At 41.2% G+C, this 26,886-nt stretch overlaps 1 protein-coding gene across 3 annotated transcripts in view; it reads right to left on the reverse strand.

The window, feature by feature from the left end:
* Window positions 1-667: 667 nt before the first annotated feature.
* LOC148034518 (protein BONZAI 1-like) overlaps window positions 668-26,886 on the reverse strand; it is a 127,124-nt gene continuing 100,905 nt past the window's right edge. For all 3 annotated transcript variants that reach the window (XM_087679457.1, XM_087679455.1, XM_087679454.1), the window contains 11 exons: window positions 21,269-21,451; window positions 21,039-21,179; window positions 20,880-20,941; window positions 20,703-20,793; window positions 19,187-19,298; window positions 4,077-4,153; window positions 3,868-4,002; window positions 3,613-3,777; window positions 3,382-3,495; window positions 1,517-1,613; window positions 668-1,431 (listed from right to left, as the gene is read on the reverse strand). In XM_087679457.1, the coding sequence (XP_087535583.1) occupies window positions 1,334-1,431; window positions 1,517-1,613; window positions 3,382-3,495; window positions 3,613-3,777; window positions 3,868-4,002; window positions 4,077-4,153; window positions 19,187-19,298; window positions 20,703-20,793; window positions 20,880-20,941; window positions 21,039-21,179; window positions 21,269-21,451 (1,275 nt within the window). In that variant the 3' untranslated portion in view covers window positions 668-1,333. The remainder of the gene's footprint in view (window positions 1,432-1,516; window positions 1,614-3,381; window positions 3,496-3,612; window positions 3,778-3,867; window positions 4,003-4,076; window positions 4,154-19,186; window positions 19,299-20,702; window positions 20,794-20,879; window positions 20,942-21,038; window positions 21,180-21,268; window positions 21,452-26,886) is intronic.

The raw sequence follows: 26,886 nt of genomic DNA on the forward strand, positions 1-26,886 counted from the left end.
AATGGACTTTTAGTGGCACATAATATAGTTAAGGTAGACAATAGATGGACTACTACACATGCACCATATCCAATATTATGTGAATGCCTCTAATAATGTTATGAAAGTATTTTTGATTTCAAAACTAGGGCTGAAGCATTCTAGCACGCTTGATATCCATATCTTAACACTGTCTTGATTGTTAAGTGTCACTTTATACAAATACGAGATCACCTCAAGCCTTGAATGAGAGTTGATGGGTAATCATCTAGTCTAATTTCGAAAAGGCCACACAAAGCTAGGAAAAGAAATCAGCCATTAAACTTTTAGTAATCCAAAAGTTGAAAGGTGTGGTGTGCAATGTCCCAAAAAGTTCCAACCTTTCACCAATGAATATAATAACTACTGAACCTTTTTTTTTTGGGAACTATGATAAAAGGAATTGCAAGAAGTTGATCACTATTAAGCTATCAAACTTGTGTTACTCCAAGCCTGATTAGTCATGGTGAATTGAGTAAAACTTCTAACTAAAAACTTGAAGAAGTGATTGCAGCAACTCTAGTAAATGGTCTGAAAATAATGAGGTTACAGGCTTTGCTTACAATGTTCAAGACGCTCCAGAATAGCCCATCCTCTTGCCATATCAATGCTAGCATTTCAATAACAAAAAGTGGGTACCTTTCCTTGGCAACACTGAAAATAATAATCTTAGTAGCTTTGAACATTTCAATAGACAAGCCTCGTTTGAACAGTTCACATATTGGTTCAATTCATGTGTCAAAGAGCACGTCATAACACGAGCACTTCATCTTGAAGAGGACTTTCAGTATATGGACACAGCCTTGTACCACTTCAAACTTGATCCAAAAATGAATGATCAGAAACAAATAACCTCCATATCCACTACAAAATTGTCCATCTGAAGCTAGGTAATCACTTTGCAAGCCAAAATTGTAAAATGATATACAAGAAACATGGATCTCAATCCGTTGTTCTTAGGTGAAAGTATCTCCTTCGTAGTAAGATAGCCAGAAAGTCATCAAGACCAGCTACATTACCATCCCAAGGCTACAAAGAGAGCATTACATCTCCTGCAACCGTGAGGTTTAAGTAGTTTCTTTGTTACACGCAAGGATTGTAAGGCTTCAATGAAAAACTAAAAATCACCTGTGACCAACACCAGACGCTCTGCGCCTCAGCACATGGAGGATGCATTAAACTTACCAACTGTATCTCATGCTAACACAAGGCGTACATGCCAAAACACAACTTCCTATTATCAACTTCTGCCCAAAAAGTTGTGATACATCTCTGAAATCCAAAACAGCAGATCAGGCACGACTTAAGAATAGTTTTATGATGCAGGACTTGGAAAAATGTTGAAAATGCGCATATATTCTGTAAACTGTCCTGGAAGCTCTGCAAGTAGCATTTGTGCAAGAGAGACTGCTCCTGGAGGTATCCAAAGAACCAAGATTAGCAGAAATGTTTCAACGAGTGGCAACACTCATCACACACAAGATTTAAGATGCTTTACCAGTAGTATTGCGGAACGGCACAAACTGCACAATGTCCCGTACAGCAACTTTGCTCCTATCTGAAGTTTGAAGTTTGCCTCTATCTGCATCCAAATACTGGATAAAAATATACGTGAGCATGTTGCTGGTCAGTTCTCTTCACTCACTCCCCTCCCCCTCTTTAATTTTCAAAATCTAGAGAAATCTTAAAAAAATCAGTGAAGAGACAAATACAGCCAAGGCTGTCCGTTGAAAACAGTGTCCATCTCTTTGATGTGAATTGCTATGGTACACCAGAACTACATAATAGACATACCAGCCCATCTTGTGGTGTCTAAGTATAAATACAGCAAAGACCAGGAAGCAATGGTAGATCAAACAATGAGCCTTCACCAATGATTCCAAAAATCTCTATGTAAAGAACTTATGCACAGTTCTGTTCCATGGAATCCAGAAATCTTTGTCAATAAAGGACTTTCATTTAAACAAAATACCTTGCAAATAACTTTAAAGGATTTCCTCAAAACTCCACAGGTAATTCATCATCAAATATCCATTAGCTGATGTTGTGTATATATATCTGCTGTCTCTCTGAAATAGAATGCACTTCAGAATTACCCATTGCTCCAGCCATGGAGAGGTAAAGGTAACAATTTACATAGCATTTGTTTGTGTTGCTTTACTGACAGGCCCAATCAAAGCCTATTACAACAGCGCCTACCCTACAAGTCCTAGATTGATCAATACTGTTCCATTTGCATATTGATGCATCCAAATTTACGAGCAATATCATGTGAACATAGTGTGTACAATATGGACTTCCTTATGTGCTTTACAAGTAGATACCTCACCAATAGTGAAATGATCCACTTGATGACCATGAGGAAAGGATCATGCATGGCATACATAGTTAAGAAGTTCTATACTTCTTGCTTAGAATATCAATCACCTCCTTTATCCCAGGGTGGTCACTATGTACCAACAACCAGGCTCTCACAAGCTCACCTGAGCAAACCAAAGACTTACAATTTACAGAAAGGATCAGTGTGGATCTTGCATACATTGTGCTACCTTTTTAAGATGGGAATCGCCCCTTCTGTAAAATACTCTCAAAACGTGTCTAAATAATCTCAACAACAGATAGACCTACAAAATATGATGGAGCCACCTCAAGAAAGGACGGAACAGAGCAACCAGTGAAAATGTTGATTCAGCAACTGAAAGTGTGGCCTTAAACAGTGATGAGTTCTCAGTGTGAATCAAATTTTAGGTTGAACTTCAAAAAGCCCGTGCTGATTCTAATCATAAATGTCGACACATTTCCACACTAGTTAAAGAATGTGCACCCTTGGAAAGTCTTATTCACATATTGTAACTAATAATACAAAATTCAATGCCAGCGGGAAGACTTAATGATTGATCCTGAGTTCTCCATCCAAGAAAGATGTCCTTGCCACAGAAAAGACAATGCTTCTTTATAAGTTTCCAGTCCAAAAAGATTGTGAAACCAAAAAATGCAAACACACGTGTCAGTTTAATTTTCAAAAAGAGTTGGAATATCATGCATTGCATGAGTAAAGCAAATGACAATCTGTTTAACAATTGCTTGCGAGTTCCAAGTCCAAGAAAGAAGAGGTCCTTGCCACAGAAAAGACGATGCTTCTTTGTGAGTTTCCAGTCAAAAACATTGTGAAACAGAAAGATGCAAGCATGCGTGTCACTTTAATTTTCCAAAAGAGAGAACATAATATGCATTGCATCCGCAAATCAACTGAAAAATCTGCAAGTTCTGCAGTAATTTCCCCAAAAGTTGGAATTACTTGAATTGTGCATGTAGAGCAAACAACAAAATCTGCAAGGTTTTAGTGAAACATCCTGCACCTACCTCCATCTCAGTAAAATCAGCCCCGCCAACTCCAACAATGAGCACTGACAAAGGAAGTCCAGAAGCCTCTACCAATGCATTAACACTCTCTTGTAAATCTGTTATAACACCATCCTGATAATGCCAGTTATTATGAAGTGAGTCATGACCAAGTAGCATCAACCAAACCAATTTCTCACTTGCATGATCAGCAGGAAAAGTTCATGTAGCTGCGGGGAACCAAGTAACAACCGTGATTATTAGGAGTACAAAGTATCTGCGCTCATGGTTTTGAGATGCTCGTCTAGCTATTGATGCAGCTTGATTAATCACTGGGCCAAAGATCGTTGGACCAGCTAGGTACACATCACGTATTGCTAGAGAGTATGCATCCATGATTCCCCGGATTCCAACAACCTAAAAGCAAGAAAACCAGCCATCTTAGATAAACCAAAGCACTCTACTTTCTCTCAATATTTTGCAAGACTAAGCTGATCAGGTTTTAACCTCTTGTAAGGACCCATTCAAAGGGAAGCAATGAGAGACTGGCTGATCCTGTCTAGGGCGGCCTCCAAAACCCCATACCGTGAACCGCTTGTCGGAATCATAAAACTCCAGCACTTCTCCTACTGACCAAATGGCCTAGTCAACAAAACAGAAATCAAGATTTACACACCCATAAATAATTTTGACCATTCCAGTCAGCAAGTACTTACAGCTTGATATGCATTGAACCGTCCAGTAGGGTCAATATAATGTAAAGAATCCCTTTGAAATGGATTTCCATTTGAAGCTGTAACGAAACGGAGATGATATGCAGATAAGCTTAACACTAAAAATGCAGAAAAAATCCTAAGGCATATGGGCACCCCCACCATGCATAAAGGAACTGTTCAAAGCACATAGCTACACAGTTATAAACAACTAATAGCTTGCTCATTGATAATTAAAATTTTAAAAAAGGGGGTCTCTGTTACCTCTTGAAACTTGTATCCACAAACAGACCAAGTCACTGCTGTTAGAAGACATTAAATATTCTATGTGGATTCTCGAGATGAAAGCTCTGCTATTATAATGACATAAAGGCAGTTTGAGAAGGGCTGAAGTCATATGTTGACAAGTGAAAGAAGATGTACAGTGTAGGTGAGCCTAAGCTTGTGACTTCAGGAGTCAGTTGAGATTTCAAACCAGCCAGTTAAATCAGTCTCTGTATTTCTGCCAAAAACAATTGGTTATTCTGCTCCTAATTTGGGTAGCGTAGCATCAGAGAACAAACAGCAAGGATCAACTTTCTTGAAAGTGCCAAGATGAGTTGAAAAGGGATGTGGAAGTGAATCATCAAAAAGCGATGTGGAATTCAATCAAAGATGCCAAAACCTGTTTTACACCTCTACAGTTCAAACTGCACTAACCCTACAAGAGGATACTTAAGCCAAATGATGAAGGCCTTTTATAATAAAATTTTGAAAAAGTAGTTTAGTCCTCCAATGAGGAGATTGAAGAAATATGCCTAATGGATATTGTAATATTATAAAAAATGCAAGGTTGTTTGGAAAAAATGAGTGTTGTACAATTGCCGAGTTTCTCAACACAACTTACTGAAGACTCCTTATAAATCAACATTTTGCATGGAGAAGCATATATCAAGAGTACTGTGGGTGATGAGATCACCCTTTGTGGAGATGGATAAATTGAGAGTAGAGCATCTCTTTCAACAACAGACTGAAATGAACAAGAGATTGCAGTTCCAACACACATCAATAGTACGACTCTCACTGAAGCTACAGATCATTTGCTACCCTCCTTGTAGCCTCCCCTACAACAGTCAGAGAACCCCTGTTATGCAGTACACATCTGAAGGAGAAACTTCATTGCTACCAGCATTTCACTGTCACTCACTTCATAACCACCACCTCCGTCAATGATGGAAGCTCACTTGGGTTTGAGTTTGGAATTTGCACACACGCAAATCAACCTCCAATCTAGCATCCAAGGCTCACGCAGCCAAAGCTGTCCCCCACACCTTCAACCTTGAATGGGATCCTGGTTCCTCTGTTGAGGACCAGATTTGCTCCAGTCATGAACTGCACCATTCTAAGCCCCAGCCATGAAGTGCTTGGAGACCTGATCCTTTGACAGATTGCCATTCTCATGCACCTCCCGTGTTAAGCTTCCTGATTAGCTCCAAGCATCCCTTTGTCACAACAGCAGAAAAGGTTTGGAAAAACCATCACACACATGAGTAAGAAAGGTGCTCTAGGAGACCTACCGATACAATCAGAACATAAAAGTGGGCACTCCTCAGACAATTATGCAAAATGTGTCTTGTAACTGTAAACCTAGTTTAGGTGCTAGAAGAACCGTAAAAAGCACGTGTGGTGGCAAACCAAGGGCCATGCTTGAATAGACTGGATGTGAAACTAACATACATACTAAGAGTTCCACTTTCAAAACATTGGCATCAGAGCATCAGGACTTTGTAAATACACACTGCAACCCAAAACCTGAGTTTGTCTCTCCACTCTTTCTCTCCGTGCAAAGATTTCAGCTGAGGCTAATCACCACTGCTTGCAATTGATCTTTACTCTCCGATCTTCTGTCCTGCTCTTCCATAACTGCTGCAAGCCCTCATGAAGCTGACTTAAAAGGGATTTTCAAGAAAATCAGCAACAATACAAACCAATTATTCACTCTTCCCACTGAAATCTGCACTGAATCAGCAGAACTCTCCTCTCAGCTTCCTCCAACCCTTGAATGAGAATCAAGGCAAATCTGTAACTCTAAACAGCAGCAAACAGTCAAGATCAGCTTTCCTGTTCCTGGCTGAAATACAATGATTCGAAGAGAAAATTCACAATATGTGAACAAGAATTTCATTTGAGATTGCTTCACCTCCTTCATATTGGCATGACAGAACAAAAACTCTAATTTTCATTCACATACAAGGTGTTCTTCGTGCACACAAGGTGTTCTTCATTCACACACAAGGTGTTCACAGCATGCATCTAGAGGAGACAGCAGTAAATTTCAGCCTAAAATTTGTTGAAATCGCTCATCATAGAGCTGGAGACGGCCATTGAGCGTGACACCACTTCCTGATTGACCTTTGTTACTGCCATGTGTCAATCATGCTAGTACCACAACAGTTGGAGTGTCAATTGGAAGCTGCTGTCTATGCAATACAAGATGCAAGTTACACTTACCATGTTCCTCCCATAATTTTAATGCGAATGATTAAATTAAGGACGAGCCTCTTGCTTCCCATCCCACAAAATCAGTTTGGTGAATTGCCAATAATTCCATCTTAAAAGAGTTAGCAGCCAAGCAAGCCTCTGCAAGATGTCATTGGGCCTTTTGAAGAACCAACTTCCACAAGTAGACAAGTTGAGAGACCATATTGAGATCTATGTGTGTGTATGTTCACTTTCCATAGTAAGAGTGTAGCTCAGCTCCTATGTAACAGTGGTATCAGGATTCCACTGCCAACAAACCTCTTTCCCATTGTCACTACCACACTCAGCTCTCAAGCTGCCACACCTCGCTGTCCTATAGAGCTGATATTGAGCTCCACCAATCTCAGCTAACATAGCCCTATCTTCTGTTCCGTGCAGCCAACAGCAGCATCCAGGTCTGTAGTTGTCATCTCTGCAGCTATAGCTCTTGAGTGTGTCACCACACAATAGAAAACAAAACTTCTATCCTTTTTAAGTAATTTGCATAGTCTACTATTTATTCAATTTCTTTCTTTTGTAATTAAAGGATATCTATAAAAGTGCATTAGAGCTAACCATTGATGATGGTCACAAGTTATGTGGGATCCATGCAGAGGGTTAGAAAAAAGACAGTACAACTTCCACCTATATGACCTGAAATTCTCAACTGAATCTATCTCAAAATTTGAACTTTTTTGCTGTAACTAAGTAATTCACTGTGAAAATTTAGATCAAAATTAGGGCTTAAATTATTACCATCCACCATTCGGTCTATAAGCTTCCATATTTCTCATTTTCATTATTTGTGCATTTCTTTCACGCATTATTAGCACCCACCATTTGTTATGTGAGCTTTTGTATTTCTCGTGGCAAAGGGCATGTCCAACAGCTTGGGATTGATGAACATAAGACATTTTTCCCACTTCCCATATGACAACCATCCATGGTGTAATTGCTTTGGCTGCTCATTTTGGATGGCATGTGCATCAATGATATGTAAAGACTGTCTTTCTTAATATGATTTACATGAAGTTTATGTCACATAACCTCTAGGGTTTGTTCAAAAAGGATCAAAGGCAAGGTGTGTCCTTTGCGTAAGGCCTTGTATGGCTTGAAGCACACCCCTCAAGCATGGCACAAAAAGATCCACGCTCACTTGATTACTCTCGATTTCAACAATTCACCTACTAAGAGCACACCCTTATGTACACAAAGATGGTAAAGGATTCATTGTTTCTTATCCTTTGTATGGATGACATGCAATTGATTTGGGCCCGATGAGTTTTATATTTTTGCTTTAGAGGCTGCATTACAATGCTCATTTGATGTCGATGATCTTGGTCATTTGATGTCATTGATGAGTGGGGCATAGTCATAAATAAGCCCAACTACATTGGACAGCTCCTTGAGTGTTTCAAAAGAAAGACAACAAGCCTATCCTTGTTAGTAGTTTAGTCAATTCATGTGTGAGTCTAGGTCTCCTAAAATGGAATGGATATTATAGTGTTTTCTTTGACATTCTTATGATCATTATTTTTATCATTTTCCTCATTTTCAGCTAGCCCATCTAATAACATTTTTGGCATTATTTTCTGTTATATATGTTGGCTCCCTCCTGCATAGTCAATCAATTATCACTCGGAGATTCTAAAGCATGCATTGTTGGAGAGAGGGAGCCGATGCCAATGCCCATGCAGTTAGTGATTCATTGTTGTACGCAATTGTCTCGTGTTTGGTATATGGATGCCATTTCCCGAGCACATCTCTAAGTTCTCTTTTGCAGTGTTCTTGTGTTTTATCTTTTCTCTCTTCTGTCTTGTGTTCATTAATTTATTTCAGCATTCTTTCATGCTTCCATTGCTGTATCCACTTCTAATGTGGTATCAAATTTCAGGATCTATGTTCCTAGTGCTGTTCTCTGCTGATTGCAGGTCTTCTACTGCTGATCGATGATCTCCCCCTATCTTCTCTTGATTAGGCACCATTTGTCTACTAAAAGTCATTAGTTTTCCTGCCTGTGATTTACCTCTGCTACCTGCGGTTCAGATTTCCAGCACTGTCTAGCAACATTTAATGCTTTTTCAGCCTACATTTTTTGTCATTAGCATCTGCATTTACAGCATTTATTGCCTCACCATGCTGGGCAACAGCATTTTCTACCTTCTGGCAATGGGAGTTGGCTGTTTTCTTACAGATTTTCTTGTTTTCAGCATTTGTTTTTGTGATTAGCTTGTCCTACACTACGTGTAAACTCCAATCAGTACAATCTATGTTGTGCTTTGGCTGTACTCTCTCTCTCTCTCTCTCTCTCTCTCTCTCTCTGTGTGTCCTCTGACGATGCTGACACAACAGGTGTGACGAGCCGGATGCAGACAAGACAGACGTGACACCAGCACACGTATCTGGCAGAGCAGTGTACTCTGACGAATGAAGTCTGACGAATGTAGTTTGACGAATGCACTGTGACGAACGGACTGTGGCAGCAGCGACGAATGAATGCTGTGGCAGCAGTGACGGATGTACTGTGGCAGCAGTGACGAATGAATGCTGTGGCAGCAGTGACGGATGTACTGTGGCAGCAGTGACGAATGCAGACACTCTCTCAGACTGACATGAATGCAAACACTGTGAATGTACTGTGGCAGCAGTGACGTATGCATACACTCTCTCAGACTGACATGAATGCACACACTGTGAATGCACTGAGATTGCAGATGTACTCAGACTGATGTGAACCTTGCATGCTGTGTGGACTGGAAACCTGTGTGATTTCAGACTGACGCACATTAACATTTCATGCTACAGTCATATCTTATGATGCAGTCACATTGACAGTCTATGATATACTGTCTCTAGTTCATGCTAGAGTGATAGTTTATGTCACTGGTTTACTACTCTACTCAGACTGTAAACAGTTTTATGCTATAGCGCATACTATAATTACGATGGAAGAAACTGACAATGAGGGAATCACAAAACCAACCATGGAGACAATGTTTCATACACCGCCAAAGAACACGAGATACAAAACCTATGGGCGTAAAACCCGAGATTGGAATGTCTCTCCAGGGTCGAGTAGATATGGGAAGACATCCCGCAAAATTAATGAAATACTATATGAGGAGATGTTGACCATACTCCGTGCTGAAATACGTACCATGAGGAAGGAAATGGAAAAGGACATACAAGAGCAGGTTCGAGCTGAAATGATGGAAGAACTAAAAAAGGAGATGCAACAAACATTGGATGCACGCATGGCAGAGAAAGACTCATTGATCTCTAATCTACAAGAAGAACTAGAGGAATGCAAAAAGAAAGTGGACGCACAAAAGGAACCACAAACCACACTGGAAATACAAAAAGAAATGGATGTTTTAAAAAAGGACATGCACACCTATGCAAGTGTGGTGGAAGGCACCCAAAAGAAAATGGAGAATGTTGAGAATACCGTCAAAGAGAATGCAAAATGAATAGATGTGGCAAAAAAGAACAAAGGAATGCATGGCAACAAAGTGGAAGTTATGAATGCCACCTTGGAAGAAGACGCAAAAAGACGAGCACGCACACTCCACGTAAGAGTGGTTGGACTAGATGAGAAAAGCTCCCCAATTGAAGATGCTACAGCTCTTGCCACCAAAATTGGAGCTACAAATATACCCATCATTGGGGCTTGGCGAGTCGGGAAGGCTGACACAAAAACAAAAGTCCTCATCTTGAAGTTTGGAGACTTGGAAAAGAAGAGAGCCTTCCTCTCCAAGAGGATCGCTCTCAAAGGAGAAAAGATCTACCTAGACCCCAGCCCAGTTAGCCCACAGGAGGGAAAATATGCCACGTGTTCTAGAGGCACGGAAAGTAGGTAAATGGGCTGTATACAGAGATGAAAGAGTCGTCGTCATCATAGAGAAAAGGATGGCATGACAGTGCGCGGCCTATGAGACCCTGAAGTTCACACTGTGGAATTCCAATGGCTCCCTTAAGACAGATGTAGGTTATTTTGAGGATACTTTCAAAGGTATAGACATTGCTATGTATACTGAGACACATCAATGTAAAGACAGCCGTTTACCTGATGTATATGGATATAGATGGCAAAGTGTATATCGCCCTCAGCCTAGACGGCCTGGAGGGACGAGGGGATCAGAAGGTGTGGCAATTCTATTTAGAGAAGAGCTCCGAGATACAGTCCAAGTGGTACATAGAGATGTAGAGGCAAGATACATGTGGATCAGGTTACGTACAAGCAGAACTCGAGACATGTATATTGCCATATGCTATTTTCCCCCTGCATACTCTATGTTTGCCCCTAAAGAGGCATCCCCGTATACACCACTATATGAGGACATAATGGGATACATGAGAATTGGGGATGTTCTACTAGCAGGAGACTTTAATGCACGCACAGGAAACAACCAATCTGCTTTCTTTGACACTAGTGATGAGATGTTCAGAGATATTGCATTAGATGAAGTGGGATTAGTTAGATCAGCCCAAGATAAAGAGATAACAGAATATGGAACACACCTACTGGCACTGGGAAGTGCACATGGTTTGGCCATCCTTAACGGGCTACCACAGTGGCCAAGATCTAATGGCTTCACATGTTGGAATAACAAGAAAGGGTCAAGCACAGTGGACTATTTGATTGGATCACCCAACTTGCTACCTGACATAAAAAGTTTTGAAATCTCAGACAGACCAATTGGATTAGTAGCAGACCATGCTATTCTAGCTTTCACAATGCAATATGGGCATATACACGAAGCACAGTCACACATACCAAAATTACCACGCTATGATTTTGTGGAAGTGACCTCACACATATACAGCATTACTGTGCGAGATGCATTGAGGGAGCTAGACACACAGGCCTCTCTGGATGAGTTTACAGGACAGTTGGCCGAGATAATACACACTTCAGCAGCATACGCTTTCCCACACACTACACCGTCAGATAAACCTCCACGAGGTAATGCTCCACAGAATGGTTGGTATGATGATGAGTGCAGAGAGACACGAGCACGTTTTCAGCGAGAGATGGCACTTGGCATATGTACACATAAGCATGCTCGAACACTCTTCAGACGGTTGGTACGCAAAAAGAAGCGGGAATACCTGAGCAGACTAGAAACAGAAATGTATTCCATGTTCATGGGGCAGGACAACAAGAGAGCATGGAAAAAGATGCATGAGAACCAACCACCCCTACAAATTACTAGACCGGATGATTGGTATGGATATGCTTGCACACTCTATGTTATTCCTGGCCAAGAGCCTATGCCACTCCCCTCAACCTCAAGACCAGCAAATTGCAGATTTGTCACAGAAAAAAAAGTGAGGAATGCCATATGGAAACTGAAAAATGGAAGAGCCCAAGACCATGAGGGTTTAGTGGCTGAACACTTCACGCATGCCTGTGATATTCTGGCACCAACGCTGGCTCACATCTTTAATAGGGAAGTTTGTGAGGGATTTCCAACCTGTTGGTCAAACCATATTATTGTGCCGCTCTTTAAGAGTGGAGACCCCGCGCTACCTAGTAACTACCGAACTATCATGATTGGATACATGCTGGTCAAGATATATGGCTCTATCGTGGAACAAGCATTGAGTGAATGGGTCAAGATGCATGGCCTGAGGTCAAAAGGCCAGGCTAGCTTCAGGAGGGGATATACAACTCTAGACCATATCTTTACGTTGAGGGCAATCATTGAAGAAGGCAAGGCATTCAAGAAAAAGATCTATTGCTGTTTTGTGGACTTTCGCAAGGCCTTTGACACAGTGCCACGTGCTAGACTCATGAAAAGAATGCAAAACATTGATGTGCCCGTAGAGATACAGTGGAGTATCTATGCCCTGTATGAGACAGTGACAGGCAGAGTACGAACACCTGAGGGCATCTCAGATGCAGTCAATAGCACCATTGGGGTGAAACAAGGCTGTCCACTTTCACCGACACTTTTTGGGCTGTATATAGATGAAATTTCAGAATATGTGGATAGGATTGGTGGGGCCGGAGCCAGCCTAGCTCGAGTGCTGATACCATTACTGCTTTATGCCAATGATATTGTACTTATATCTGACTCACCTGAGGGACTAAATAGACACTTGGATGCATTATCAGCTTTTTGCAAAGATAGAGATCTTAAGGTGAACCTTGGGAAAACTAAAGTTATGGTATTTAACACTTCAATTGCTTGGGTGACAAGAGCTGAGCACCAGTTTACTTTTGACGGAGAGCCAGTGGAGATGGTTAGGCAGTATGTTTATTTGGGGTTCACATTGAAGGGACTACAGTTCTCTTGGAGAGAGACATCAGAGGCTCGTTTGGCAAAAGCATATGCAGTCTTAGGTGCATTGGAGAGGCAATGTGCTCACATACAATTTCATGAGCCGCGCACCAAACTGTGGCTTTTTGACACCCTGGTTACACCCACGCTCCTATATGGGGCAGCTATTTGGGGTCCGAGTCTCTTTCACACGAGGAGACAGCCTTTGGGAGACCAGGATGGACCAGAGAAGGAATACTATGACGAATGGGAGTATATGGAAAGACCACTCGTCATGATGATCTCACGCATGATACGAGCGAAGAGCTCGACCCCACATGAGATTATCAGAGCTGAGTTGGGAGCATCACCCATGGTGGCTGAGGCCTTGGTCCAGGCAGTGACTTTCATACATAGACTATGGGAGCTCCCCCAAGATAGATACCCACGGCTAGCCTTGGCCTCTTCTAGACAACTAGCAGCAGACGGTGACAGACACTGTTAGTATGCTCAGATGAGTACATGGATGAGTCTACATGGGCTGCAGATTGACAGACTACCCCCCTTTGACTATAGCCTGGATTTCCCTACACTTGACCTAAGCCGATCAGAGCTAAACCATGTGATCAGAGCAGACATACTGAAGTTAGATACGGAGAAGACCTGGATCCGACCCCCCTCCCCCCATGGCACGAGGATGGCACACTACCAGACCCACTTCCTTCAGGTATCTGAGGATGGTTTCATCACCCGACCCAATTACATGGACACACAGCTGCCTCATGGACTACGCACAGTTATTGGTCAGATCCGCACCTCATCCCACCACCTGAGGATTGAGACAGGCAGATGGGAGGGTATACAGACAGAAGAACGCATATGCCCACTATGCGACAGAGAGCCAGAGATAGAGGAACACTACATCTGCCGATGCACTGTATATTATGACATACGAGGTAGATACCACTGTCTGTTTCGAGAGGGTTTTGGACCCTTGAGACGGATCATGCAGTTTGAGGATCAGAGATGCTTGGGATTTTTCCTCTTGGAGCTCCAGAGACGCAGAGCAACAATTCTACGGAGTAGAAGGCCCCCACAGCTCGGCTCACATAGATAGAGAGCAGTCACTGACTTTTTCACTGATACACGACAGAGTATGGCAGATACCACTACTATTGCCACACAGCCTACAGGAGTACATCATCATTGGACCTCATCTTCTGTAGGTGTCCCTTTGGATAGAGCAGTGGCACTTAGCCGGTCTAGGCGCCCACGTCCACCCAGACAAAGGCCTAGACATTCACACCACAAACAAATTAAAGCCATCATTGAGCGCCACACGAGACAGATGCCGAGACGCCTCAGCCATGCAGAGATACACCTCCCTAGAGAACAGACATATCATTGATGGAGAGTTTTCCTTTCTCTACTCTCACTTTCAGATCACTAACATGTTTCCCTTTTATAGAACACTATTTCATTTCTTTTTCAGTCTTATAGGCATTTTTTTCATCTTTTTTCTCGTTCCAGATGAGAAACACACCATCATTGTATGTACTGCTTTGGTCTCATAGGCCACATTGGCCTTTTAGAGACGTTAATATACTCTCTCTCTCTCTCTCTCTCTCTCTCTCTCTCTCTCTCTCTCTGCTCCTCTTCTTTCCTTTATTTTCTCTTCCTATCCTCTCCCGATGGCTCCCCCTTGCTATTCTATTGATGACAAACTCCATGGCCCTAATTACCTAACATGGAATGCTATTATGAAAGCATGGTTTGTGCAAAAGCACTTATCATACATTGTTTCTAGACATTTTGAGCGTCTTAAGCACCCCCGCTCCTCTTCCAGCTGATTTCGACGAGAATAACTATCAAGAAGTTGTGCCTTCATGGGATTCTAATGATGCCCATGCATACTCTGCTCTTCTTTGTTGTATCTCTAAAGGGGTTCTTCTGGCGGTCAATTCTTGTATGACTGCTTCAGCAATATGGGCAAAGATTCCAATATTGTACGAGGCTCCCTTGACTATGCATACAATGACCCTCTATGGACAGCTCCAACAAATGAAGTTCGAGTCCAAGGATACTATTTAATCATTCTTGCTTCGTGTTACATAGGTACAAGATCTGCTTCGTCACATGCAATCTACCCTTTTAAAGGCTTATCTTGTGGGGATTGTGCTCTACAAGCTTCCTCCAAAGTTTGATAAAGTAGCCAATGCTTTGCAAGCCCAAACCTCATCAATGCTCGTGAACTTTACCTATATCTCCTCCATAATGCTTGAGCATGAGGCATCTTTGCAATTACAAGGGAGGCTTCCATCCCAGTATGGTGATTCCAATGATTCATTTGCAGCTTTAGAGAGGGGTGACAAGAGGAAGAAGTCAAAGGCCCAATGTTATCACTATGGTAAGAAGGGACATTTGGATTGCAAAGAGTTCATGGCTTCACGAAATGAGGAGGAGAATAAGAAGAAGTAGGATATGGACTCCTCCACCGAGTTATTGTCTCCTCTGACTCCAACTCCGATCCTCTAGGCAAGGCTAGGGCGCAGATTCTTCAAATCATGGAAAGATCTTGGCAACCCCTTCTATTGCTTTCTAGTGCAAGTGATGCGGTTATCCCTCACGACTCTCCAATGCCACAGAGGAAGTGTGAGGGGGTGGTGAGGTGGAAAAAATGCACCTCATCGACGCAGGTGCATAGGTTCCAACGAGGGACTTCCGTGACGTATCAACCCAAGTCTGTGGCAAGTTTTGAAATCTTGGAGCTAGGATTGTCTTCTAGCTTCATGATGGGCTATTACTTGACAAAGAGTGAAATTGGCTCCTAGTCCGAGCTCATATGAGGGGACACTTTGACAGTCTTGGACAAAGGCAAAAAATCCAAGTTCATGTATGATCGAATGCATTTTTTTACAAGATGACTATTGCGAGACATTGTTGATAGATATAGGAAGGTGCTATGATTCCTCTTTATTTTCAAGTTTTGGTACACTCAACATCGACAATCAAGTTCTCTTCGAGGCACCTTGGTGGTGGCTTGATCACCTACTGCTTGGGTATCTGTGGTTCTATTTTGATGGTCTTTGTTGTTTGGACTATAACTACTCATTATCCTTGTATCATTGTATTGTATCAGATCACCCATGATCTGAGAGGGTGTTAGCAATTTAGTCAATTCATGTGTGAGTTTGAGTCTCCTACAGTGGGTTGGGTATTTTAGCCTTTTTTTTTGGAATTTTAACGCTTATTTTAATCATTTTTATCTTTTTCAACTGGCCGACCAGCAGTTATTCATGGCTGATGTGATACCATTTTTGGTATTATTTTCTACTATATATGTTGGCTCCCTCCTCCACAGTCAATCAATTATCACTTGTGGATTCTACTGCATGCTCTGTTGGAGCTAGTGCGCATGCAACCAATGACTCACTATTGTATGCAACTATCTCATGTTTGGTAGATGGATTCCATTTCTTGAGCACATCTTTGAGTTCTCTTTCACAATGTTCTTCTATTTTCCCTTTCCTCTCTCTTTCGTCTTGTCTTTAATAGTTTATTTTAGCATTCTTTCAAGCTTCCATTGTGTTGCATCCACTTCTAACAATCCCCACACCAACTAGGATAGGCCACATATTCACACTTGAGGATGCAGGAGATCAATTTGATGTCTCCCTTTATCAACAAGCTGTTGACTTCCTACTCTATCTGTGCAACATAAGGCCACACATTAAGTTTGGGGTATCTTAGCTAGCACAGTTACACACAACCCTAGCACTTAACATTGGCAAGCAATTTGATGTGTCTTTCACCATCTTAATGGCAATCTTTCATTGTGCCTTTTCTATCCTCAAGGCTCTTCTGCTTGCTTGCTTGCATGCTCTTAGTTGTTTTAACACTAGAGTGTCCACAAAGAGAAATTGTTTCATACTTAATGATTCCTTTATCTCTTGGCTAAGCGAGAAGCAATCTGGAGTGGCCACATCTAGCTATGAAGTTGAATACAAGGCAGCATTTATGGAAACATTGGCTTGTGTATGGCTCAAAGGCTGATCTCAATGTGGGACAACAATCACCCACTCCTACATATATTGACAATTAGAGTGTGAGGTACCCAATGTTTCATTCTCACACTACCCGCATATAATCTTAGGTTCTATTGTAATTTTACCCATACCCTCTAGATTGTGCATGGTAGGATGGCTAATAGTGTTCATTGATCAAAATTACACTAGTTGATTGAAGATTCCAGAGCTGAAACCAGATGTACATTACATTCAATGGTTATGGAGGGCACGCATCCCTCAACCACGTGATATACATCATCAAGCTCAAAAGCACTTATATGAATATGCTAACCTTTATGGATAAGGATGTTTTGTAATAAAACCATGGCATGCCTCTTATGACATCTTCATGGTTGGGGCTAATTAAATGGAAGTCCATGGCCTCATGCTACTGCTAATTTGTAAGATCCACCTATAACACCAATTAGGTCCATCAATCCATGCTGGTGCTCTCAACATAACAGACCCCATATTCTTGACCAATGAGAGCTGTGCAAAGCTTGAGACTGCATCAACAAGAAGGCAAAAACCTTTCATCCTACAAGATGCTCACAAAGAATGCGACTTCGAAGAGGTCTTATTTGTACCAAGGATTCTCTTGGGCTACATCTGAAGTACTCATTGAGCTGGGATTACAATTTGTTCATCATCAAGAATACAATTAGGATTTGGGACGTAAGGCTTGAGTAAGCTAATGTGGTATGCATTATGAACCTTCGAGGGCTGTGTAGCTTGAGTATGTAAGCATGCTTACCTAGTGATTTGAAAAGGTCATGTGAGCCACATAGGTTTTATTAACATGACAACCCAGGCATCCACCCGCATTAACTTAACAATCCTCTCATCAAAAAGAATGAAGTACTTGATCTTTTTGCTAAGTGGACAATCTTCATCTCCATGGACATGACAAGTCTTGTGACAACCTATGCATTGGCTATCCTTCTGGTCTTTGATACTTACTTTTATCACCAACCCTTTCTTAGGGGGTCAATGGTTAACTGACTAGGAGCTTTTCTGTGGGCTTTCCTTCACTTGAATTTAAAGGAGAATCCATGAAAAGGCCTCACTCAGTTGGCCTTGTGTCGTCCTTCTTCCAGGGTAATGCATAAATTCATTTGACAAACAAGGACAAGCAGGATTTCAAGTCCCTCTCGGCCTGCATTGAGATGAGTTCCACCTTGTGGTGGGGCCAAGGTCTGAGAAGAATTTTAATACTGCTAGACTTTGTGGTGGATCCGATGAGGTTGATGTGGCTGGGATAGAACAAGCTGGAGCACTAGTCAATGGGCTTGGTCAGACCCTGAAACACAGGTAATAACCTGCATAGTTGGACCATTTGAATGGGTCAACCAAGCAACATTGAAGGAGAGAAAATTCAGTCCATAAAGATGGCACTGGACAAGATTGAAATGACAACACAATCACCATTCGGAAGAGGGAGGAAAAAATTTTAAATACTGTATACTCTATTAAATGGAGTTTGACCTAGACATGACATGTCTGAGCCTTTCAGGAAAAAGTCAAGCCTGTAACTGCTAAATAAAGCACACATAAGAAACTCACTATTACAGACTGAGAAATGGCATGACAGGATTAAGCTCCTGCAAATTGAAAAAACACAGGAAGCTACTATTATGGGCACCAACTATAGAAAGACTTTGAAGCTTGATTAAAGAACTCAGCTGTCATGAAATAATCGAAGTGTTTACATAGTCAGGAGCATCATCACAGCATACAACCATTCCCAACATATCAAGTAAACTATGAGGCAAGCAGGATCCTGTTCTTTATTTTAGTACTGGTCAAGGCCATTAACAGTCACACACAAGTGGCCAAGTGTCCTTGTCTAGAACTGCAGCATTTCTAGAACACATCAAGATACAAATGCTTCTACCAATGCTTTATTCAAAATTTTCACGATACAAACGCTCCAACTCATTCCAGAAAAGGTGTAGCATGTCGAACGCTCTATTTAAAGTTTCCAATGTTGCAAAGTCTTGTGAACTTTTTCTATGCTTTCTTCTGTTGTCAAGGAGTATATAAATATGGCTCTCTTTGTGAATCTCAACATGTAAGGTTACAAGGAGGTTAAAACAAGGCATCATAAGGTCTCCCTATGTCACAATGGAAGTTCCTGATCTGACCAACATTTTAACAATCTTAATCAAGGTTTGTTCGCTAAAATCATAACCCATGAGACGAGTGACAACAAAACCAGTGTGAACAAAGTTCAGTCAACAAATCCAATGACGCACTTTTGACGTCTGATTAATTTATGTACCTGTAAAATCAATGGCAACAAGAAAGTTCAATTCAAATCCTGTGAATATATAGTCCAGAAAGCTATGATGGTTGGACACTGAGCATTGCTGAAAGTGTATCTTTCCTCCCACCTGAAAACATGCTATCACCGATTAAACTTATATATACTCCATTGAAATTGAAGCTAGCATCATAACAGCAGGAAGCAGTCAAACTTGTATCATCACACAGTCACACAATCAGAATATGACCCGATAGACAAAACCATCTAGTTGAATTTCTTATTATAACATAGAAGGGAAGGGCAACATATAGGAGGAGCTCCACGTGTTATGATACCTAACCTCATAATAGGACTGCATTTCATCTCTCTTGAAATATGTTCCATATTTACACCTTATAGTCAAGATTGGAAGCACTTCACTCATGGAGAGCACCCCCCCAGAGAGAGAGAGAGAGAGAGAGAGAGAGAGAGAGAGAGAGAGCATGAAGTCATTAAAATGTAGGACTAACATGAATGCTTTACCAATAAATAATATTCTAAGCGGTGCCACCAAGCTGTATGACACGAGTAAATACTATAAACCGCTTTTCAGGTAATCCATCCATAAAACTGTTAGGGTTCTTTGTCTAGGCATTCCATCCGTAGCTCATCCAATGAAATACTGGGATGACAAAGAACACTGCTGTAAAATCCATCCATGGTTGAGACCATTGGGCTAAATAAGACTCTCAGTGAGCAACTAACAAATATTCAGAACCCACCAGCACATCCCAAATTTAAAGGATCCTTCTGTTGATGCAAGGCTAGTAGATAGCCAAGACTCAAGTGCCAAAAATTTAGGCACATAAGACCTTAAACCCTACACTTGTAAATTGTCAGTATTATGACAAGATGGGTTTAAATTTAATCATCACAAGGCAGACTCATCAAAGAACTCATTTACTTGCATTATGTCTTTATGCTATGTATTATGCCTTACTACTCATTTTCGGCCAATGTTATAATTGTGTAAGATTTCAAGCCACATAAAACTCAAACGGCCACATCGTGTACTTGTTGAAAATTTAGAGACCACACCTAAATTATTTTAAGAGCTTAGCCTAGACAACTATGAAATTCGAAATTGGTATGAAGAGAGAGCTAACATTATCTCCAGACAGTTTCTAATCTCAAATATCTTTTATGAGATCACTTATAGAATAGTGACCCTGCTGTAACTGAACTTGGCTTTCACAAAAACCAGATCTGCTCAAACCCAGGCATGCACCCAACTGTTCAAGCTCAAATACAGAGAGCTATGCACCATTGTCTGCTACAAAACAAGACAGCACAACCAATGCAGTACATCTGCTATGCATCATTGTCTACTGTGAAACAAGAGAGCACAAACAATGAAATACATCCAACTCTGGAACCCAAATAGCAAACAAGTGCAAAATCCTCCAATTTCACAGAACACAACCACCCTGCAGTGCAGAAGTAAAGGCAGAACTAATAGCACAGCCAAAGACTGTCTGCTACAGATACAAACCTTAATTGTTGAATGTCCAGAAGACTGTCGCTCTAAACTCAAAGTTGGCAAGTCATGGGTTTGGATATCAGCCAATGTTGTCTGGGCTGCCCTGAACAGCAGACCAAAATATCATGTCCTTTGCTGCAGAGTCCCAATACGATTCAAATACACTAAAAGTGGACAAAAAGCTCTCACCCAATCAGGTCATGCCTGCCATTGTTATTGTAGTTAAAGCACTCAATCCTGAGAGGACATTCCTGCATAATATTTAATGTGGATGGGCAGGTACTTGAATTCTCAATGTTAATAACAATGTACTTCTAGCTGTCTGCATCATAAGGAAAGCATGCATACCACTTCACCATTACAGAGTTGTTGCAAAGTAATTTTTATAGGTTTCCATGTCGGATTGAGTGTGTTCCTTTTGACTTCAGTCTTGTAGACGGAAATGAACGATCCATCACTGGCTTTTCTGTTTATGCACAAAAATGGATCCTGAAAACAACAGGCAGCTTCATGTTCTACTAATGTTACAATAGCATCAAATTGCATCCCCAAAGTCAAAGCTTGATAATTAAGCTTACACTTTTAGAAAATGTGTCTTTATTATCCAAATCTGAACAATGAACTTTAATATCAACAATCTTCTTTGAGTGCACCATTTCCTCTGCCCTGACAGTGATTGTGCCAAGATCAGGCATACCAGGCCTTCGATCCTTCTGGGACTCAAGTGATCTTGTAAGGACCTGACCAGGTGCTGTCACAATCTGCAAGAAGATTGGAACACAGAGCCACTTACTTCAGCAAAACTACTGTCCATGCAAAATAAGGAAGTTAGGATTCAGACAACAACACTCTCCACAATTAGACAAGAATAACATGTTCTAAACAACTTGCAGATTCCTGGGAAAAACCTGAAAACGAAAAATGACTTTCCACACAAGGGTCTATTTACTGAGCTCTATAATTGTCATGTGTACCTCTATCTAGGCCTGGGATGTTCTCTTTGTTAGAGATTTGGTCATCCCCTGGATAGGCACAGGAAGTGTACAGGTATTTTAGGGCAGATTCATGCATTTCCTGATCAGGTTGGACAGTATGCAGCAGTCGCCAGCTTGATCACAGCAGTTTCGGACAGGTCAGACAGTATCAGGACAGGTGCCACATGGTAGTCAGACAGTAGGCAGCATTTTTTGTCATTTTTTAATGCAGTCAGACCAGCCTGCAGCCAATTGGCCAGGCTGGCCGATTTATTTTTGGCTTATTTTCATCCTGCCGCTCCCCTAGTCACATTCATTCAGGTTTTGTGTCCGCAGGTTGAGTGTTGAGAATCATGGACCTAGAGCTAGTTGGCTATGGTGGACACAAATCATAGAACCTAAACATGATAAAGAGAAGAGATTGTAACTCAAGTGAATTAGGTTCCAAGATAGATTAGCTTGGACTCATAAACACAATCTTGAGTGACTCAAACTGAAAGTACCATTGCATTGAAATGAGTGTCAAGTACATGCTTATATAGTTTTGGGTAGTACCACTATTCCTCACCGTGCTTATGGGATTTTTGACATCTCTTCCTAGAGCTTCTAGAGCATACATTTTTGTCATATCTCTCATACAAAGCCACTTATGGGCAAGCATCCTGCTATTCTCACACCCCCCCCCCCCCTTCAAATGATGAGTTCCTACCCTTGCTGGCTTTTGCCCTCAAGAAGATCGTCTTCAACAATTTGAATTTTTTCACCGATCTTAGCTGTAAATTTATTATAATGCTCACAATCATGTTGATCAAATGGAACTTCAATTGGAACAATCAGATAGTCTTCCACAAAAGATTCATAAAGATTTATCAACTCATCACCAGATATCTTCTGGCTCCCAGGCCTGGATTGCAGACCAGGGCCACACTGTGATGGAAAAGGGTGGTTCACACGGTCAGCAATTGGGTGGTGTGCAATCACACTACTTTGTCCCATCATTGGACCTTCCGAGATAGTATCTGCAATTGGCCTGGACATGTTATCTTGCTGAATTGACGAGGGAAGCACTTCATCCAAGTCTCTTCCACCTCTAGTTCCTGAGGATGCAGACCGATCTAACACAGATGGAATCATGTGCTTTCGCCAGTTTGAACCATCATTAAGTGGTTCCATGCAAAACTTCCCTGCACTTGGAATTGCAGAAGCTAAACTCCTCTCAGCATGTATTTCTTTGCCCTTCTCTGTTGCTCCTATGCTGCCACAGGCTTTTAAAATGCAGGTGAACAAGACATCATTTGGAGAGAAGTTCTGCTGCTGCATCTGTTCAACCCAACTGAGAGCTTCACGATCATGCCCATGCTCCGTATACCCTGCGATTAGAGAATTCCATAAGACTATATTACGAAGTGGAAACTCTCCGAAAACTTCCTATGATTTGCAAGGGCGCCGCATTTGGCATACACGTTAAGTAAACAAGATGCAACATAGACATTTGATCCAAGCAATTCTGACTTCTGAAGGTCATCATGTATTCTGGTGGCCGTGCAAAGGTACTTTTTTGGCTCATCAAATCCAACTAAGTACCCGATGCAGCTCTATCTTATACCACTACTCACCTTGTGTCCCATTCTGAGCTTCATGGATCTAGAACAGCAAAATCTCCCGAATCAATGCTAATTGATAGGAAGACGATTCCAGATAGGGCTGGAGGACGAGACATGTATTTTGATGATAAAATTTAAGGTTGGTATGGATCAAAGAAATATTCATCAAAAGATAGGGGCCACAGCTACAGTCACAGTTACAGTCGCAGCCCTGCAAGGAGCAGAGGAAGAACTCCAAGTCACAGCTTGAGCTGTAGTCGAAGTCACAACTATGATAGATATAGTGATGATCATTACAGATGGTCACCTCACAAGGAAGAGGATCCTTCAGGAGTCGTTCTCCATATGGAAGCAAGTCTCCAAGGTCACCACATAGAAGTTCACCTTCTACACGAGGGAATGGGCCTAAGATATGGATATGGCAGAGAGCCTTAAGGTAGGTTCAACTCCTACTATCCATTTGCAAAAAGAACAAGGACATGAAAACCAAGGAGTCAATAAATATCAAAGACACCACTAGCAACCTAGCTCAGCCATGGCTCTAATACCATGTTGAGAATCATGGACCTAGAGCTAGTTGGCTATGGTGGACACAAATCATAAAACCTAAACGTGATAAAGAGAAGAGATTGTAACTCGAGTGAATTAGGTTCCAAGATAGATTAGCTTGGACCCATAAACACAATCTTAAGTGACTCAAACTGAAAGTACCATTGCATTGAAATGAGTGTCAAGTACATGCTTATATAGCTTTTGGACAATACCACTATTCCTCACCTTGCTTATGGGATTTTGAACATCTCTTCCTAGAGCTTCTAGAGCATGCATCTTTGTCATATCTCTCATACAAAGCCACTTATGAGCAAGCATCATTTGCTATTCTCACAGAGAGACTCCGCCTAGGATATTCTCAGTCCCTTGTACATATCTGCCCCCTTGTATTCAGCATTTTTTCACTGCACTCTTATGTGTTCTTCTTTGTGCATGCGTGCATGCATGTGTCATTGTGTTCATTCTTTCTTTCAGTGTAGTCATGTACTTTAGCATTCACTACACTCTGACATGGTATCAAAGCAAGGTTGAAGGGTTGATCATGGGCAGACCTGAAGGGTTCACTACACTCTGACATGGTATCAAAGCAAGGTTGAAGGGTCGATTGATCATGGGCAGACCTGAAGAGGATATTTCAGTGCAACATCAAGGCTGTGTTTTCAACGTTCAAGGGCGAGCGGAAGGGTTGTGCATTGACAAGGCTGAAATGAGGGGAGAAGAGTGGGAAAGCAGCAAAGTTGCTAATTTTCTGCAGGTTTATGCAATTCATGGAGGAAAAAAGGCTACTTTATCACTTTTCATCACTCCAACACTTGAATAATTTTGAGGTTAGATTTGCTGCATCTATTATACAGGCATGGAGATCAATATTTACAAGACTTCATCACATTGACCCAGTGAGTGTTGAAGACAAACTAAGGCAACCACTTCTTTTTAATCGGCTACTCAAGATAGAGAGAGGCCACACCATTTGGGAGACGAGCCCCCTATCTTGGGGAAGGTTCTCAACCCAATTAGCTTCTACAGTGGGGGAGTGGTTCGCCTATTAGGAGCTACCGGCCCATTTACAAAGACAAAGACTTTGAGGTATTAGGGGGGACAAAGTCATAATGGAGAACATCAGGGAAGTGATACCGCTTGAATGGAGCAATGACCTAGTGACAAATCAGACATGGATAATGCTCTTTAATACAGGAGAGATCCTTCTAGCACTAGTAGCCACCAATGGAGCGTGTGTTTACTTTTTCAATAGAGATGGATAGCAAATTTAAGCAAGAGGATTTGGATCAATTAGAGTTCACAAGATGCTCTCAACAAAGAATTAGAGTTGTGGCTCATTGTGATAGGACTTGGTACTTAGGCCTAGACCCTCAGACTTATATAGAAGATGGATGGAGACATTGAATATGTAGGAGGAGGCCGCTATAGAGGCTTTAGTGGGATCTTGGGAAGTGGGTATGGAGGGATCAATTTGCAACATAGCACACAGAAATGTTTAGAAACAAAATGTCAAAAATATGTTTCGTAAGTTTCTTTCAAGAGGGGGTAAAATAAGAAACGCGGGTTTTTTTATATATGGATTTTTAATAGTTTTGACTAGGGAAAGAGGTTCTAAACCTCTATGCAACTCTCTCTTAAACAAAGAATGGTCAATTGGGCTTGAGTGATAATAGAGTCAATTGAGAATAATGCATTACGTATCCATGATCCGTTATTGTCTTGTCACTTATGTCAAAGTTAGTCTTTGGACAACCTTTTGTATGGTTTAGAACTCAAAACATTATGATTCATACATATCAAAGAAATAAAATTGAAATAAACATGTAAATAGCATATCTACAATATGAACTAAGTCAAGTTGCAACATCATGATTCTCATTTCAAAACAAACTGACAAAATGTCAAAATCAAGAATGAATCATAATATATCATAAATAACTCATAAATGAGACTAAAGTCATAAAATAATCAACTCTCAAGTCAAGAATAGATACTAGATTGACAAAGTCCAATCACTAAACAAAATCACAAAAAAATCTGTCTCTCATCCAAAATCTTAAGCCTTCACAAGTCATTACACATCATCATCATCATGTTTAACATTGCCCAATAGTTTTTGTCCAAAAAACCATGTTTTGGATCCCAACTCACCCAAATTAAAAAACCCCACATTTTTTTACTCTCAGAAATATTTTATACTTAAAGAAACATTTTATAAGTTTCAAATTGAAAGAAACGTGTTTCTTAGCTACTATGATTTGCAGAGATACCTCAAGATGTCCCCTTCTTTGGCTATACAACTAGGTTGGGAAAGAGGCAGTTGAGCACTAGACTATCCAAGGTATATCACAACCTTTCCTAGTAAACTTCTGCAGAAGATTGAAGGACAGCTTTAGACTAAGAAAGATTTCACTCTTTCTTTGGTTACTAGCGCACAAGACTTTAGCAATTGGTTGGCTATGATAGAGACTATATTCCTTATGCTAGATGTGGAGAGTATGAGAAGACTTGGAGGCATTGCTTATGGGATTGCCCGCGGCCTCAATAGGTTTGGAGGAGGGCCCTCAAGACGGTGTTTCATGGCACTACAGATTCTATGATTGCCACGAGGGGTACAGTTACATGGGTCACTAACATAGGCCCAACAACTTATGGGTATCAAGGTGTACAAGGCTGTTAGGCTTATCTCATCTCGAGGCAACTTCTAAGAATGATTTTCATGCTAGATTTCTCACAAACGGTATGGGCTCAAGGGCATTGTCATAGATGGGACCTCATAGCTAGCATTATTACTTGGTTCATATGGACACCCAGATGTAGTCAAGACATTGATTTTTTAGACATATATATTGCAAAGGCTCTCTCCAAGATCTGGACAGAGATTGTACATACTCTTTGTGGGAGATGGGAGAGAATACATGGCTCGAAGACTACGAGGAACATGAGAGATGCTTTTCTTAGGACTTGGGATTCTACCACATTTTTCCTCTTCAAGACCCACATGGTTTGGCATTATAGACCTCGTGACTGGCTCTTCACTCAAGCTTTGTAATAGGCTTCCCCTAG

Source organism: Lygodium microphyllum, chromosome 6 (assembly GCF_053477565.2).
Source record: "Lygodium microphyllum isolate KBCC chromosome 6, Lygodium_microphyllum_v1.1.10, whole genome shotgun sequence".
NCBI classification, from domain to species: Eukaryota; Viridiplantae; Streptophyta; class Polypodiopsida; order Schizaeales; family Lygodiaceae; genus Lygodium; species Lygodium microphyllum.